The sequence below is a fragment of the Gadus macrocephalus genome, chromosome 21 (genome assembly GCF_031168955.1).
Source record: "Gadus macrocephalus chromosome 21, ASM3116895v1".
Lineage (NCBI taxonomy): Eukaryota > Metazoa > Chordata > Actinopteri > Gadiformes > Gadidae > Gadus > Gadus macrocephalus.
The window spans coordinates 5,015,622-5,030,383 of NC_082402.1; the positions used below are offsets into that span (position 1 = coordinate 5,015,622).

The following is a 14,762-nucleotide window of genomic DNA, read 5'->3' on the forward strand; positions in this document are numbered from 1 at the left end:
TTCCTTCCACTCTATTCTCCTACCCTCCCTCTGTCTTTTATGGCACACTATTTCACTCACCTTTCTCTCACCTCACCTTTTCTTCGAACCTTTCCGTCTCTCTGTGTTCTCTCTCACTCTCACTTTTTCTCTCACTCTTTACGGCTTCTCTTTTCCCTCTTTTACCCAATCTTTCTTCCTCCCTCGCTCTTTGAACCCCTCTCTCTTTCTTTCCCTACCTTGCTCTCTTTCTGTCTATAACTCTGTCTCTCCCTCTCTCTTTTTCGCCCTTCCCCCTGGTCCCTCCTCTCTCTCTTTCTCCCCCCCTCCCTACCTCCCTCTCCCCCACCCTCCCCGCACACAACCCCATCTTTCTCTCTGATATCTCCTCCCCTCCCCCCCCCCCACAGGTGATCCTGCCCGACCTGGCGGTGCTGCGCTTCGCCGTCTACGACGACAACAACAAGCTGATTGGCCAGCGCATCCTGCCCCTGGACGGCCTGCAGGCGGGCTACCGCCACATCTCCCTGAGGAACGAGGGCAACAAGCCCCTCTCCTGCCCACCATCTTCTGCCAGATCATCCTCCGCACCTACGTGCCCGACGGCTTCGGGGGTAAGGGGGCGAGAGAGAGGACGAGCGAGAGAGAGAGAGAGGACGAGCGAGAGAGAGAGAGAGAGGACGAGCGAGAGAGAGAGAGCGAGAGAGAGAGAGAGAGAGAGAGAGAGAGGGGGAGGAAGAGCGAGAGAGGGGGGGAGAAAGAGAGAGAGAGAAAGAGGAAGAGCGAGAGAGGGGGGAGAGAGAGAGGGAGGAGAGGGAGAGAGGGAGGGAGAGAGAGGAGAGGGAGAGAGGAAGAGAGAGAGAGGAAGGGAGAGAGAGAGAGGGGAGGGGAGGGTCGTCATGGGGATGGTAGTGGTGGTGGTGGTGGTGGTGGTGGTGGTGGTGAGGAGATCGGTGAGGATGATGATGATGACAGTGGTGATGAGGAGGAGGAAGAAGATGAGGATGGTGAATATGATGATGATGATGATTGTGGTGTTGAGGAGGGGGAAGATGATGACGATGGGGATGAGGAGGAGGAAGATGATGATGATGATGATGGAGATAATGATGATAATGAGGATGGTGAAGAGGAGGACAGTAATGATGATGATGAGGACCCCGATTTCGGTGGTGATGAGGATGAGGATGGTGATAGTGTTCCGTATGATGAAAGAAGTCAATTGAAGTGTGTGCATTTGTGTGTGTGTGTGTGTGTGTGTGTGCATGCGCGGAAGCGCGTTATGTGTGTTTGTGCGAGTGTACATACAATCGCGCAGTTGTGTGTGTGTGTGCCTGAGGTAGATCAGGTCTACCTCAGCGGCCATAAGCCAACTTTTTTCCATCCTCCCTCCTATCCTCTACCATTACCATTGTGTCACTCTCTCACACATCTGTCGAGCGCACACCGTAAACCACCTGACCCCCAGGCGGGCCGTGTGACGTAGCGCTCGGCATGTCGAGGTTTGGCCCCGCCTTCAGGGATCCTCAAACAACGCGAGGAGAACCTCAGGGCTCCCTCTTCAGGCCCCCTTACATCGTCTTTATTCCTATTCATAGACGTCTCCCTCTCTCTCCCCCGTCTCCCACCCCTTCCCCGTCCCGTGGCGAGGACCTCTTAGCCGCCGGTGTGCACATTTAGAGTAATGGCACGGAGCAAATGATGATGGCGGCCGACGGGGTGGAGACAGACAGACAGACAGACAGGCAGAGGCAGGGGCCGTCGTTATACAGAGCCAAGGGCCACAGTGCAAACAGTCATTACCAGACCCCACCAGCACTGTGTTCTGTGTGTGTGTGTGTGCGCACACACACACACCCACACCCACACACACACACACACACACACACATACACACACATTGCCATAGCCATACATAATGTAATGTGTTTTTAAAGACATCCAACATATAATCTTCAATATGAATATCTAAGTGTGTGATTGTCTGTCTGCGTGCGTGTGTGTGTGTGTGTGTGAGCTTGTATGTGTGCACTTGTGCGTGTGTGGATGTGTGTGCATGTGTTTGTGCTTACGTGTGCATTTGTGTGTGTGTGTGTGGTTGCGTGTGTGTTTGTGTGTGTGTTTTCAAATGTGTTAAATGTGTATGTATCCAAGGAAAGCCATCCACCATTTCATGACTCGCTACAGTCTTCTGCTGCTGTTTGGATTGAATCTTTCCGCAGTGGTTCTGCTCTCACTTATTGCTTGGACGTGAAACCCAAAGCTCTGTCAGTCTCCCTAAGCGCTGCAGATACCTGGTTAACCCTGAGCCCAATGTGCCCTCTGTCACCTCAGCTATCGTGGACGCCCTGTCGGACCCAAAGAAGTTCCTGACAATCGCAGAGAAGAGAGCGGACCAGATGAAGGCCCTGGGCATTGATACGGTATGGGGACACACACACACACACACACGCACACACACACACACACACACACACACACACACACACACACACACACACACACACACACACACACACACGCAAGCACGTACATGCGCACGGACTTACACACACAGTCACACACACAGACACATACACTCACACACACGAGAGAGAGTCCAACGCTGCGATCATTCCTCCACATGATTCATAGAACTGGAACAGCTCAACAATCTGTTGTTTGTTTCCTCTTCATCTTCATCGTCTTAATACGTAATACATCTTTCTAATATAATGTTAATACTTTTTCTTTGTTGCTATTTTTACATTTACTATCTTACATTTACCTACATATTATTGGTACCGTCAGTATGTCTTCATCTTTAAAAGCTTTTAATATTGGCTATGGCAATGAGCATCATTCGGTTGGATTAGAAACAAAATGGGGCTGATTTGGTGCTAAATTTGTTCTAAATTCAGAATCAGCTTTTAAGTACACAACAGTACAATTATTATGCTTGCTACCTCAACTGCCACATAGCAGACACAATACAATATAAAATAAATAGATAAGTAAAAATAAGTACGACAGAAATAAGTAACAGAAATGTAGAGTGGTACCAGCCATGATTAATTCTAGGCTGAATTAAATAGGTGTTAGCAAAGTGTTAATCCTCACAAAGAAGGGTTACACGATCCGTAACCCACATGTCTTGACGGGGGGGGGGAACCATGTTCCTGTGTGGCTACAGAACGACATCGCGGACGTGCCCAGCGGGAGCTCCAAGAACGACAAGAAGGGGAAGGGCAAGGGGGACACGGTGAAAACCAGCGTCAGCCCCCAGGCCAGCTCCGACATGGCCCAGACCTCCACCGCCGCACAGAACAACACGGCCGAGGCCCGGAGAGGTGCACGCACACGCACACACACACACGCACACGCACGCACACACACACACACACAGACACAGACACACACACACACATACGAACACACACACACACATACAAACACACACACACACACACACACACATATAAACTCCAGACACACAGAACAACATGGCCAAGGTGAGGAGAGATACACACACACGCGCACATACACAACTATGAACACACACACATATAAACACAGACACACACAACAAACAACAAACAATACGCCAGAGGCCTAGAATGGTACACACACACACATAAGAACACACAAACACACGCACACACACAGAACATGCCAGAGGCCAAGAGTGAAGAGATGGTACACAAACATCTATGGACCCAAACGAACACACACAGAACAACAAGTCTGAGGTTAGAATAGTTACAGACAACTAAACACAGGTGACCACACACACATACAAACGAACACAAACAAACAAACCCACTCATAGAGCAAAACTTCAGAGGCGAAGAAAGTATCACACCCTTGGGAACACAATCACATACTCACACACACAGAACAACAAGCCAAAGGCCTAGAGAGGTACACACACACATATAGGAACACACACACACACACACACGCACACACACAGAACAACACGCCAGAGGCCAAGAGAGGAAGACACACGCGCATATAAACACAGACAAACGCGCATGTACGCAAACACACACATTCGTCCTGGTCACGACAGTGCATACCTGTGTTTAGTCTTTGCAAAGCAAACGCTTACTTCAAAAGACGGGCCAACCTTTGTTTTATCTATCATGTCTTCCAGATACAGCTGCCCTGGTGCCTAACGTTAGCATCGACGACTTGAAACAGATGAAGGTGGGTGTAGCATCAGCCTAGAATTTAGACCAGTAACCATAGTGATGCAATGTCATTGTTTTAGTTTTAAGTTCATTTACTACTACTTTATATATACATACCGTGTATATACACATATACACAATATATGTATCATATGTTGTATTCTTTTATATGTGGTTGTTTGGGAAAAGTAAATAGTAAATAGTTCAGAATAATGCTTACTTCTTGGCATTTGCTACTAAATGACCAATGGCATTCCCACAATAAACCAGTGGCCAGAAGCAGGCCATTAGTTTGGGTTGAACTAGTGTGGAACTTTGCTATGAATGCTTTTCAAACAACTCAGCCTAAGCCTGTATTTCTAGGTTGTGAATCTCTATGAAACAGCTATATAGTCCAGAATATTATCTGTGGCTATTTATATACTGATTATTTTATTAATCAGTGTTTTCTGTTTTCTGTGTGTACAGACGTATGTGAAGCTGATGAAGAAACAACAGAAGGAGCTCAGCTCTTTAAAGAAGAAACATGTGAAGGTGGGTGTCTGGAATGACCCGGAAGACACACAGCTTCAGGCTATAGTCTTATTACTCTTAATTGCTAATTCAGACTACAATAATAGATACTATTATCTTCTATATAATGATATGTATGTTATGTAGGGAAGGCAAGGCAACTTTATTTATATAGCACTTTTCATGGAATTTATTTAAGATTTAGCAGAAAGCTAAAGCAAACATAAAAGTCTTCAGTTTTGTTGACTCATATATCTTCTATATAATGATATGTATGATATGTAGGTAAGATAGCATTTCAAAAAGTAGTAGTATTAGTATTCACAACAGACTTGCCCGTGCTGTGATTTCCTTCTATTGTACAGCTCCGTGAGTGCAAGCACTGCTCGCCCGTGAATAAACAATTAGATTATGTTTAAATGCCTGATTCATTGTGATTGATGTGTACTCTTAGGATCAGAACGTCATGCAGAAGTCCCACTGCACCCAGGTGGACAAAATGGTGTCCCAGCACGAGAAGGACAAGACAACGCTAGAGAAACTCCTGGACAAAGCCATCAAGAAACGAGGGTAACTGACAATAACATGTTCCACCGAATAGAACAGCCCAACATAAAGTACATGGAATAGAACAGCCCAATATAAGTACACGGAATAGAACAGCCCAACATAAAGTACATGGAATTTAACAGCCCGATATAAAGTACAAGGAATATAACAGCCCAACATAAAGTACATGGAATATTCGACCATTATTCCAATGTTGGTTACATGACTCATAGTATGATTCATGTCTGTACAGGGAAAACAACTGCCAGGAGCTGAAGAAGGAGACGGAGGATAAGGTCCAGACGCTAACTACTGACCACAAAGCTAAGGTGATGCTAACGCTAACGCTAATGCGAACGCCTCATGCGTGAACTGGCCAGCCTGCCGTGATGGCAGAGTTTGAAATGACTGCAGAGAGACTAACCTGTGTGTGTGTGTGTGTGTGTGTGTGTGTGTGTGTGTGTGTGTGTGTGTGTGTGTGTGTGTGTGTGTGTGTGCGTGTGCGGGTGTGTGTGTGGGTGTGTACGTGTGGGTATGGGTCTGTGTGTGTGTGCGTATGGTCTGTGCGTGTGCGTTTGTGTGTGTGTGTGTGTGTGTGTGTGTGTGCGTGTGCTTGACTCTGTGTGTGTGTGTGTGTGTGTGTATGCACGTGCACGCGCGTGTGCGTGCAGGTGAAGGACATCACGGCGCAGCACACCAAGGAGTGGTCGGAGCTGACCAGCGGCCACAGCAGCGAGGCCCAGGAGATGAGGGACGGCCACGTGGGCCAGCAGTGTGAGCACCTCAAGAAGCTGCTGGCCAGCGTGCAGGAGCAGCAGACGGCCCAGCTCAAGGTCGTCCATGAACGGTACGGGGGGGGGGGGGGGGGGGGGGGGGAGATAGACCTTGATGCATATAGGGTCGCACTGAAAACTTTAGGTAAAGGTGTATGTGTGTGTGTGTGTGTGTGTGTGTGTGTGTGTGTGTGTGTGTGTGTGTGTGTGTGGGGGTGTGTGTGTGTGTGTGTGTGTGTGTGTGTGTGTGTGTGTGTGTGTGTGTGTGTGTGTGTGTGTGTGTCGGTGGGGTGGGCGGGGGGTGAGAGTGAGAGCGTGTGATTCCAAACCTCAGTGTGTATGGGGTCGCTGCGAAACTTTAGGTAAAAGGGCTTGTGTGTGTGTGTGGGGGGGGGGGGGGGGGACTGCATATTGATCGTTTTAACTAAAGCACAAACTACAACTAACTCCTACACTCGGCCATTGATATAAAGGGGTGAAATGATTAAGTCCAATAAAGATGAATAAAAACGAAGATAAAAAAGTTTATTTTTTGTTAAAAGCAGCGGCATACAGTAATGTTTTCTAACCTGATTAATAAGTATTTCGAGAAGTGTTTGTGAGCGCGTTGACTTGAGTCTGTGATTTTCATCCCGGTCCCAGGCAGAGCAAAGAGATGCGAGCCAACCAGGCCAAGATGTCAATGGAGAACAGTAAAGCCATCAGCCAGGACAAGAGCATCAAAAACAAAGCCGAGAGAGAAAGGTGGGCCCCTCTCTCTCTCTCTACCCAGTTTCTCTCTCTCTGTCTATGGTGCTGAAATCAATTCAGTTGGATTGAATTTGATGCCAACGCTCTCACGTTGCCTCTGCTTTCCTTCAGGAGAGTGAGGGAGCTGAACAGCAGCAACACAAAGAAGTTCCTGGATGAGAGAAAAAGGGTTTGTTACTCATTGTTTATTCTTTTTTTCTTTTTTTTGGTATATATTTTGTGTGTATATCATTTTAAATTAAATAATACATGATATTTAATATTAAAATGTAATTCATATTTTATAATTTTTTGTGAACATTCAAAAAATAATTATAATGTTTTTATGTATTATGTTGCATTTACATGTTCATTGCCCTTTCAAATCCCCATGACCTGTTTCTGCATATAAAGGGAATGTTAGCTCAACCTAGACACACCTTGTAGCGCTGAGCTCCATGTGGATAATCTGATTGTGCTTCTGAACTGATGTTATGAATGTTACTGTATGTATGAGGCTGAATCAACACCAAGTCACGCCATACACACCAAAAATACAATCTGTATGCGTAGGGTAGTACTATTGTATCTTCTGGCAAACATCTTGCCCATTAAAATATATCTTAATAAGAGCTAAATACTTGTTTAACAACATTACGGATACCTTTTAACAAGAATTCACAATGTCTGGCATTAAAGATGGTTTTGAGGTCTTGAGTCAATAACGATGACACAGCCATCTTTGCATTCACGTGCTATAGTTTTATACCGAGTCGTCTAACCGTGGCTCTCTTCCCCGGCCTGCCCGCCTGTTGACCTCATCTCCAACAGCTGGCCATGAAGCAGCAGAAGGAGATGGAACAGCTGGAGAAAAACCAGAGGGAGCAGGTGGACAAACTGGACAAGTTCAACGAGCAGGTAAGGAACCGAGACGCAAGGACAACCAGGACAGCCCCCTGCACCCTATAGCGAAGAGCCCAGCTAAATGTGGCCCGGACTGTGTTACTTGAGATACCGTATCATACCATCTCCCTCTTTGGTTTTCGAAGGGGAGGACAGAAGACTGCAGGTCTTAGATCTCAGACTATGATTTAAATCCATGTCTGGAGGGTTTTCTTCCTGGTTTTTACTTGTGTATAGATGGAATATCTATCCCCTTGTTCAATATTCATAACAGTGACTTCAGAGTTTACCTGGACTGCACAGCCTCCTCCCTGACTCTCCTCAAAACACCCCTCTTATGCTCTTATGCTTATTGTATGTTGTACATCCTGGCACTTAATGTACGCTCTAATTGTATGTTGTATGCCCTAGCACTTAAAAATAGTACTTAGCATCGTGTAGCATCTTATCCGTCAGAGATATAGTGTTGTTGTTCTTTCTTCTGAGAATTGTACTTATTGTAAGTGCTTTGGATAAAAGCCTCTGCTAAATGCACCGAATGGAAATGGAAACGTAGCAGTGATCGTAATACATTGTTGACAGGGGTGGACATGAAAATAGTCCATTCCGGTGTTTATTTCCAAGGGCATCGACCCAGTGTAAGACACGTGACTCCTCTTTGTTGCATTTCACATTGTCATCTCATGCCTGTGTGTGTCTGCCACGCGTGTGCACACATTCATTTGTCTTTTGCTATGATTTGCTTCCCTCGACAACAGCTTTTGAAATCACACCATGCAAACAAACAGGGTCAAGGTAGGAATCTCCATGCCACGCAACACTCGCACGTCAGTCCTTCCCCTGTTCCCCGTTGCCGTGCTCCCACGCACATCACAAAACATCCACAGTTCTTTTCACTGTAGTCACTACTCTATAACAAAGATGCTAGTTTATGCTTGCATCTTTAAATAATCATATTTGTGAATGCAATGGTATTAGAGCTAGCGTAGGTTAAGCCTCTTCGAGCACTTAACTGGTTTCTCTGCTTTTAGTGTTAATAATTCTTAGCGGTTGTTAATATTTAGTATAGTTTCCGATGATAAAGCTGTGACCTTTTTAGCTCGCAGAATAATTTAGACGGTCAAAAGTACAACTTTAGGAAACTAGCAAGCTACTCTGTATAAGGTAGTTCCTTCTAAACCCAATGAGAAGGGAGAGGTTGACGACAAAACTATACAAGACTAAACTTGCGGTCAATAACATGTTTTTTAGTGGTTAAAAACACATCAACGACAATATAAATACATAATAATCCTTCTTTAACTTATGTGTTTAGTAACATGAATTTGTTTCTCTATTGTTTTTACGCCATCACTTTTGTTTTGTTTTAAAATTTGTATTTTTCTTACACAAGATGGTATTACAATCTGGATTGCACTGTCATAGATATGAATGACATGACGTATGCATGAATATGAAATATGAATATTGTGTTGTAATGGTCCTGATCTGCTAAATGGTTTGTTTGAGGGGGGGGGGGTATATTAACATGTGACTGCATACAAATGTGTCCACAGACATGGTGACTAATGTATGATAGCATTATTGGCCCTTAACACTAATATTCAGAAACAACACTGCCTCAAAAGGCTATTGGCTTAAGCAACAGCAGTAGAGGCATATACTTTCCCCTGAACTTTTAAACGTTGCAAACGTGCAAAAACATAATTATACATTTATGTGGCATTCAGTCCAATGCTTAAAATATATCTGTGGCATTCAGTAGGCCAATGCTGTGTTAAAGTGTGTAAAGTATGACCAAGTGTTTCTTTCTGTTCAATATAGAACTTTATTTAAAGGTAGGGTATGGGATTTGCGATACGCCAGGAGATTTTGAAAATACACAACTCAAATGGTCCTACCCCCTCTCCTTCAACGCTGACTCTGACTCCACACATTCCAAGTACATGGACGTGCAATCATGCACGAGCGCGAACACAGATGCGCGAGAGCGAGCCAGGCTAGCTAGGTTGGAGTTTAGGGTTGTCTTCTAGTGCTAGGTCCAAATGTGGATTAGCTAGTTAGCTAGCTCCAGTAGCTACCGCAGGATAACAACAAACAGAAGCTTGCTCTGGGTTATGAGGTTTGAGTACGTGCACGAAGGGGTAACGCGCGGGGAGCGGGGGAGGGGGAGGGGGAGTGCAGTAAGACCGTTTGATTGACGTACTTACTGTCCAATGCCACTCTGTGGTTCTGGAAATCATTGGCTGGAGTTTTTCGAGCCCTGCCCGTTCCACAGATGATTGACTTGTTTAATTTTCATGTCAGTACTTCTAACTCAGTGGCTGTAAGTGGGTTATGAAAAGGATTTCAAGTAATTTTGCAAAAAAGAGAATTCCATACCCAACCTTTAATGTTTGTCCCTATAAAACAATGATGGTAAAAAAAGTCAATACGAAACATGACAGTAACTAAGTAAGTCAAACCGTCCAATCTGAAGGCTCTACTTAACCACTCCCCTTACTCACTTCCACCAATGCAAAGCAGAACTGAGTAGGGGAGGGCTTAGCCTAACTATTTTGTGAATGACCCAGAGAAACGCAACGCAAATTCAATGTGAACATGTATGAGACTTTAATAAAATCCCGGACGATTTTGAAATTCCGCCCCACAAATTTTTTTTTTTAAAGTGTCTCAAAAAGAGGGCATGTCCGGGCAAAAGAGGACGTCTGGTTACCCTACGTACGGGAAACCCATTTGATTCCTACCTGTTCCACTCTTAAATAGCGGCCCAAATTGGTGGGCGCTATCCTGGTAATGGATACGCAATTCAGGCCAATAATGCTTACTATCATACATTAGTCACCATGTCTGTGTACACATTTGTATGCAGTCACATGTTGATATACATGTGAAAAAAATACATAGAAAAAAAGAATAATAATAATAAAAAAATTGCGCAAATCACGCGATAAAAAAATTAACGCCGTTAAAATTGGTTTGCTTTAACGCCGTTAATAACGCGTTTAACTGACAGCACTAGTAAACACTGAATCAAAACTTGTGGATATGTTTAGTTTGTGGGCCCCAATTGGAGGAAACGACCCAGCCAGGGCAGTTTTTATGCACCAACTTGTGTCAGCTGAACCAAGATACGGCTATGGCAGCTCGTTGGGAACATAATGGACATCAACGATGTTTAAGATCACACCAACGCCAGGAAACGTTGGAAATTGAACAAGAATCATGGCTGATTTACAATCCCGTCGAAGACAATGTCAGCCATTGACCTGGGGTCTTAAGAACCGGTCAAACCCTAAAGCATTCCTGGGAGGGTGACTTCTCTGTTTGAAACATCAGAAGATTGTCAAAATTTGCGCCAGGGTTGTGAAATCGATCAGCCACGATTTCGAATGGACGCTGAAATGTGAACACCTAAACTGAAAGATGGATTTGTTTCTTTGCGTGACTGTGAATGTGTCATGTATACGATGTGACAGGGAAATCAAGGCAAAACAGTGTGTGTGTGTGTGTGTGTGTGTGTGTGTGTGTGTGTGTGTGTGTGTGTGTGTGTGTGTGTGTGTGTGTGTGTGTGTGTGTGTGTGTGTGTGTGTGTGTGTGTGTGTCTCTAACGGTGTGTTTGCCCGTCCCCACCAGGCCAAGGACATGCAGCAGATGGTGAAGTTGGAGGAGGAGATGGACCATCGCCGACCAGCAACAGTGGTGTGAGCGTCCAAGACTAAGAGACACTTGAGAGAGAGAGAGAGAGAAAGAAAAAGCGAGAGACACACACACACACACACACACACACACACACACACACACACACACACACACACACACACACACACACACACACACACACACACAGAGATGCACACGTAGATGCATGCGTCCTCCACCCATCACACACTGGTCCCACACACCCTCTTCATATTTCTGTGCCATAAACCAGACAGCTAGCGGCCACCGCCCTTGAGGTAGCAAATGTACGCCGTCACGAGATACACACAAAACAACAGTAAATCTCACGGCCCTGTGTTCATCGCAGTCGCACATATCGTAATGCGACCCCCACCCCCCCCCCCCCTTCATTATCCAGCAGTTTGGCCCCGCCCCAATGAGGAGAGCCACCCAGTAGCTTTGGAGAATAAACCAACCGAGCCTCCAGGACGCAACAGCTTGCATCTGATTGGCTGACAGGTATCCAGCCTTGAGAAATAGCGTTCGATGGCTGCGTATGGAGTCTAGTTTTCCGTGAGGTGTTTTGCTAAACGTGGAGCCACCCTTTAATATCTTCGAGCCGCACTACTGGTGTTCTTTGGATCGGCATATGGTGTGTTCAGTCACTGAAATCAAAGACTGAATACATAGTATGTGAGATCCAAAGAGACACACGCAAACACACACACACACACACACACACACACACACACACATACACACACACACACACACACACACACACACACACACACACACACACACACACACACACACACTTGTCCCTTTTTACCAGTTAAGGCTCTATGGTACTCGTTTTTTTACTGTCTTGGTCCAGAACACAAACCTGCTGCTAGTGGTGGACACAGAACCAATCATGCACTTCAACCTGTTCTCACACACACACAATCTAACACAAACACACACCCACACACACACACACACACACGCACACAGACAGGGCACAAACAGGATTGCTTTCTTGTGGGATGTAACAGATATCAGTTCACGTTTTGGTTTATCTTTTGTCTTCTTTTTTTAATCGGTACCCGATAAACACAAAAAACCACTGCAACACAGTTCTACAGGCTGATGTGGAAAGAAAGAAAATAATATGTATAGCGTTTTAATTTCAAGTCGGCACAAACTATAAAGAAGTGAAATATTCTGTATGCTAACACACCGGTTCTGTCCTGGGCACTTTTTGATGTGGTGTAGGCTGGCTTTACCAATACGGGCCAATGTACTGGCCTACTACTGTAAGTTTGTTTTCTGTATTTTAATAAGAATGTAAACAAAGAGAATCACTGTATTGCGGAGCGGGAAAGCCTTAGTATCACCTAGTCACTACACTGCAAGATATTTCTGTATAGCTACGTATAATTTTACTGTTATTCTTTTTCTATTGTTCCATTCACTATCGCCCTCTTCAAAACGCTAACGTTGGGGATTTCCTCTAAGAAGTTAAAGTTAAGAGCGCACCGAGGGGTGACTTGGTTTGAGGTTTTCACTCAGGGTCCGGATTCACCAACTCCAGCGTTGTTTCGAACCGCTGCAAAGAACAGCGGGCGACAGCGTGACCATGACATTGTACAGCCGCCATGGCAACCAACACTACCCCGCTTCTACAGCCCCTTTTTCGGAACACGCCAGCGACAATGTTTTTCCGATTGTGAACGACAAACGTTGCCTCTGGCTGTGGTCGTTTTTTTTGGTTGTTTTTGTATTTTATCGGTTGGTTTAGTTTTTGAAGAACTTTTGCCAGGAAGTAGTCACAGAAGCTCGGTACTGCGTGAGGGAAACAACGTTGACGAAACAACGTTGCCATGGTGAGGATCGTGGACGTCAGCTGTCAGTTACGAAAGTTTGGCCATGATAATAAAATGTATGGTACTGTACCGTTTGCCAGGATTCCATGTTCATCGTGGTTTGTCATAATGATGATGATGATAAAGGTGTACGGTTCGAAGGGGATAGAAGTTATTTTAGATTTTTATTCTGGCGTTTAATTCTGCTGTAGCACAAACAACAAAGGGGATTAGGCAAAGATACCATTGTACTGTAAATTCTGGAATGTACCATGTACTTTACTTTTACTTTTTGACCAAAATGTGTTGAACAGATCTGTCGTTACAGGCCATGGGGATAGAAGGGTTCCAATGGGTACTGGGAAAGACAGTGGGTTATTTTATATATTGCTACTACGTTTTTTCTTTTCATTCTCTTTATATTTACTTTATTCCCCCCTCCCCCAACAACCACACTTTAATGTGTTCACCACATATCTAGTGAAGAAAAAGAATGAAGTGCTTTTAAAATGTTATTCCATTGCTTTCAGATGTGCCACTCTTTGTCTGTTAGGAGGTTTAAATTATTTTGCGAAAAATACATGCCAAATTAAAGGGGTTATTTATATGAATATATTTATATATATAATATAAATATACATATATATTAGGTATAATGTGTAGTTTAAGACGATTTCTGTATGTTTGTTAGAGGCTTTTTGCACTAGTTGAATGTTTCTGGTGTGTTTCAACTATATGTTACCTTTCGCTCTCTAGTTGTTGAACATAGCAGATTATTTTTGCATAACGTTGCGGATTTTGATTTCCTCGATTTATATCTCCTGTTTTTCTTTGTTTTCTATCGTCAGTGTAGCCTGTCAACGGACCATTCTGTGCGTGTTATTTTGTATTTATATTGTACTGTTCGACTTCTAGAAATGGAAATATTGTTGTTCTCTGGCTCCTTTAATACTGTTTTATAGTATGTGTACTAATAAAATATCCAGGTGTAAAGAGTGTGTGTCCCATCGCTGTTGTCCCTTCTATGTACCTGAGGATTTCAGAGAGAAGGAGGCTAGCTAAAAATGACTAGAGGTGTGTGTTTTCGGCACATCATAAACTCAGAAATATCTACCTGAATGGCCAAGGAAGTTTCTTAAAAAGGAAAGAATATATTTTGGGGAAAAGATGGTATAGGAAAATGACGAGAATATATTCTCTCCTTCATTTTACTATACGTCCTTTTCCCCCAAAATATATTCTCTCCATCATTTTTCTATACCTCCTTTACCCCAAAACATATTCTCTCCATCATTTTTATATACCTCCTTTTGCCTCAATATTATATTCTCTCCAAAAATTTTCTATGCCTCATTTTTTCCAAAAGGAATATTTTCTCCATCCTTTTTCTCAATTCTTTGATCTCTCGATAATTTCTCTACCTCCTTTTTCAAGTGATCTGATAGGCTTCATTTTTGCGATCCTTCAGCCTTTGGTGAAGGATTTAAAGTCAATAGGCCCTAAATAATCCTTCAGGATTTAGAAATTGAAAACAGCTGCACCACCACTACAAGACTGTCCAATGGTAACACTAAATGATGGCCAACTTTATTTTTCTAGTATATCTTTTTATATGCAAGGTGACTCGAACCTGT

The 14,762-nt window shown here is 44.1% G+C and overlaps 1 protein-coding gene across 1 annotated transcript in view; it reads left to right on the forward strand.

Annotated features, from left to right (window-relative positions):
* LOC132450318 (1-phosphatidylinositol 4,5-bisphosphate phosphodiesterase beta-4-like) overlaps positions 1 to 14,124 on the forward strand; it is a 40,707-nt gene extending 26,583 nt beyond the window's left edge. Inside the window, 13 exon segments of the mRNA XM_060042399.1 lie at positions 390 to 531; positions 534 to 593; positions 2,314 to 2,402; positions 3,152 to 3,308; positions 4,115 to 4,167; positions 4,620 to 4,685; positions 5,119 to 5,234; positions 5,467 to 5,542; positions 5,885 to 6,060; positions 6,629 to 6,730; positions 6,848 to 6,905; positions 7,547 to 7,633; positions 11,255 to 14,124. Of these exon segments, the coding sequence (XP_059898382.1) occupies positions 390 to 531; positions 534 to 593; positions 2,314 to 2,402; positions 3,152 to 3,308; positions 4,115 to 4,167; positions 4,620 to 4,685; positions 5,119 to 5,234; positions 5,467 to 5,542; positions 5,885 to 6,060; positions 6,629 to 6,730; positions 6,848 to 6,905; positions 7,547 to 7,633; positions 11,255 to 11,326 (1,254 nt within the window). The 3' untranslated portion in view covers positions 11,327 to 14,124.
* Positions 14,125 to 14,762: the final 638 nt, after the last annotated feature.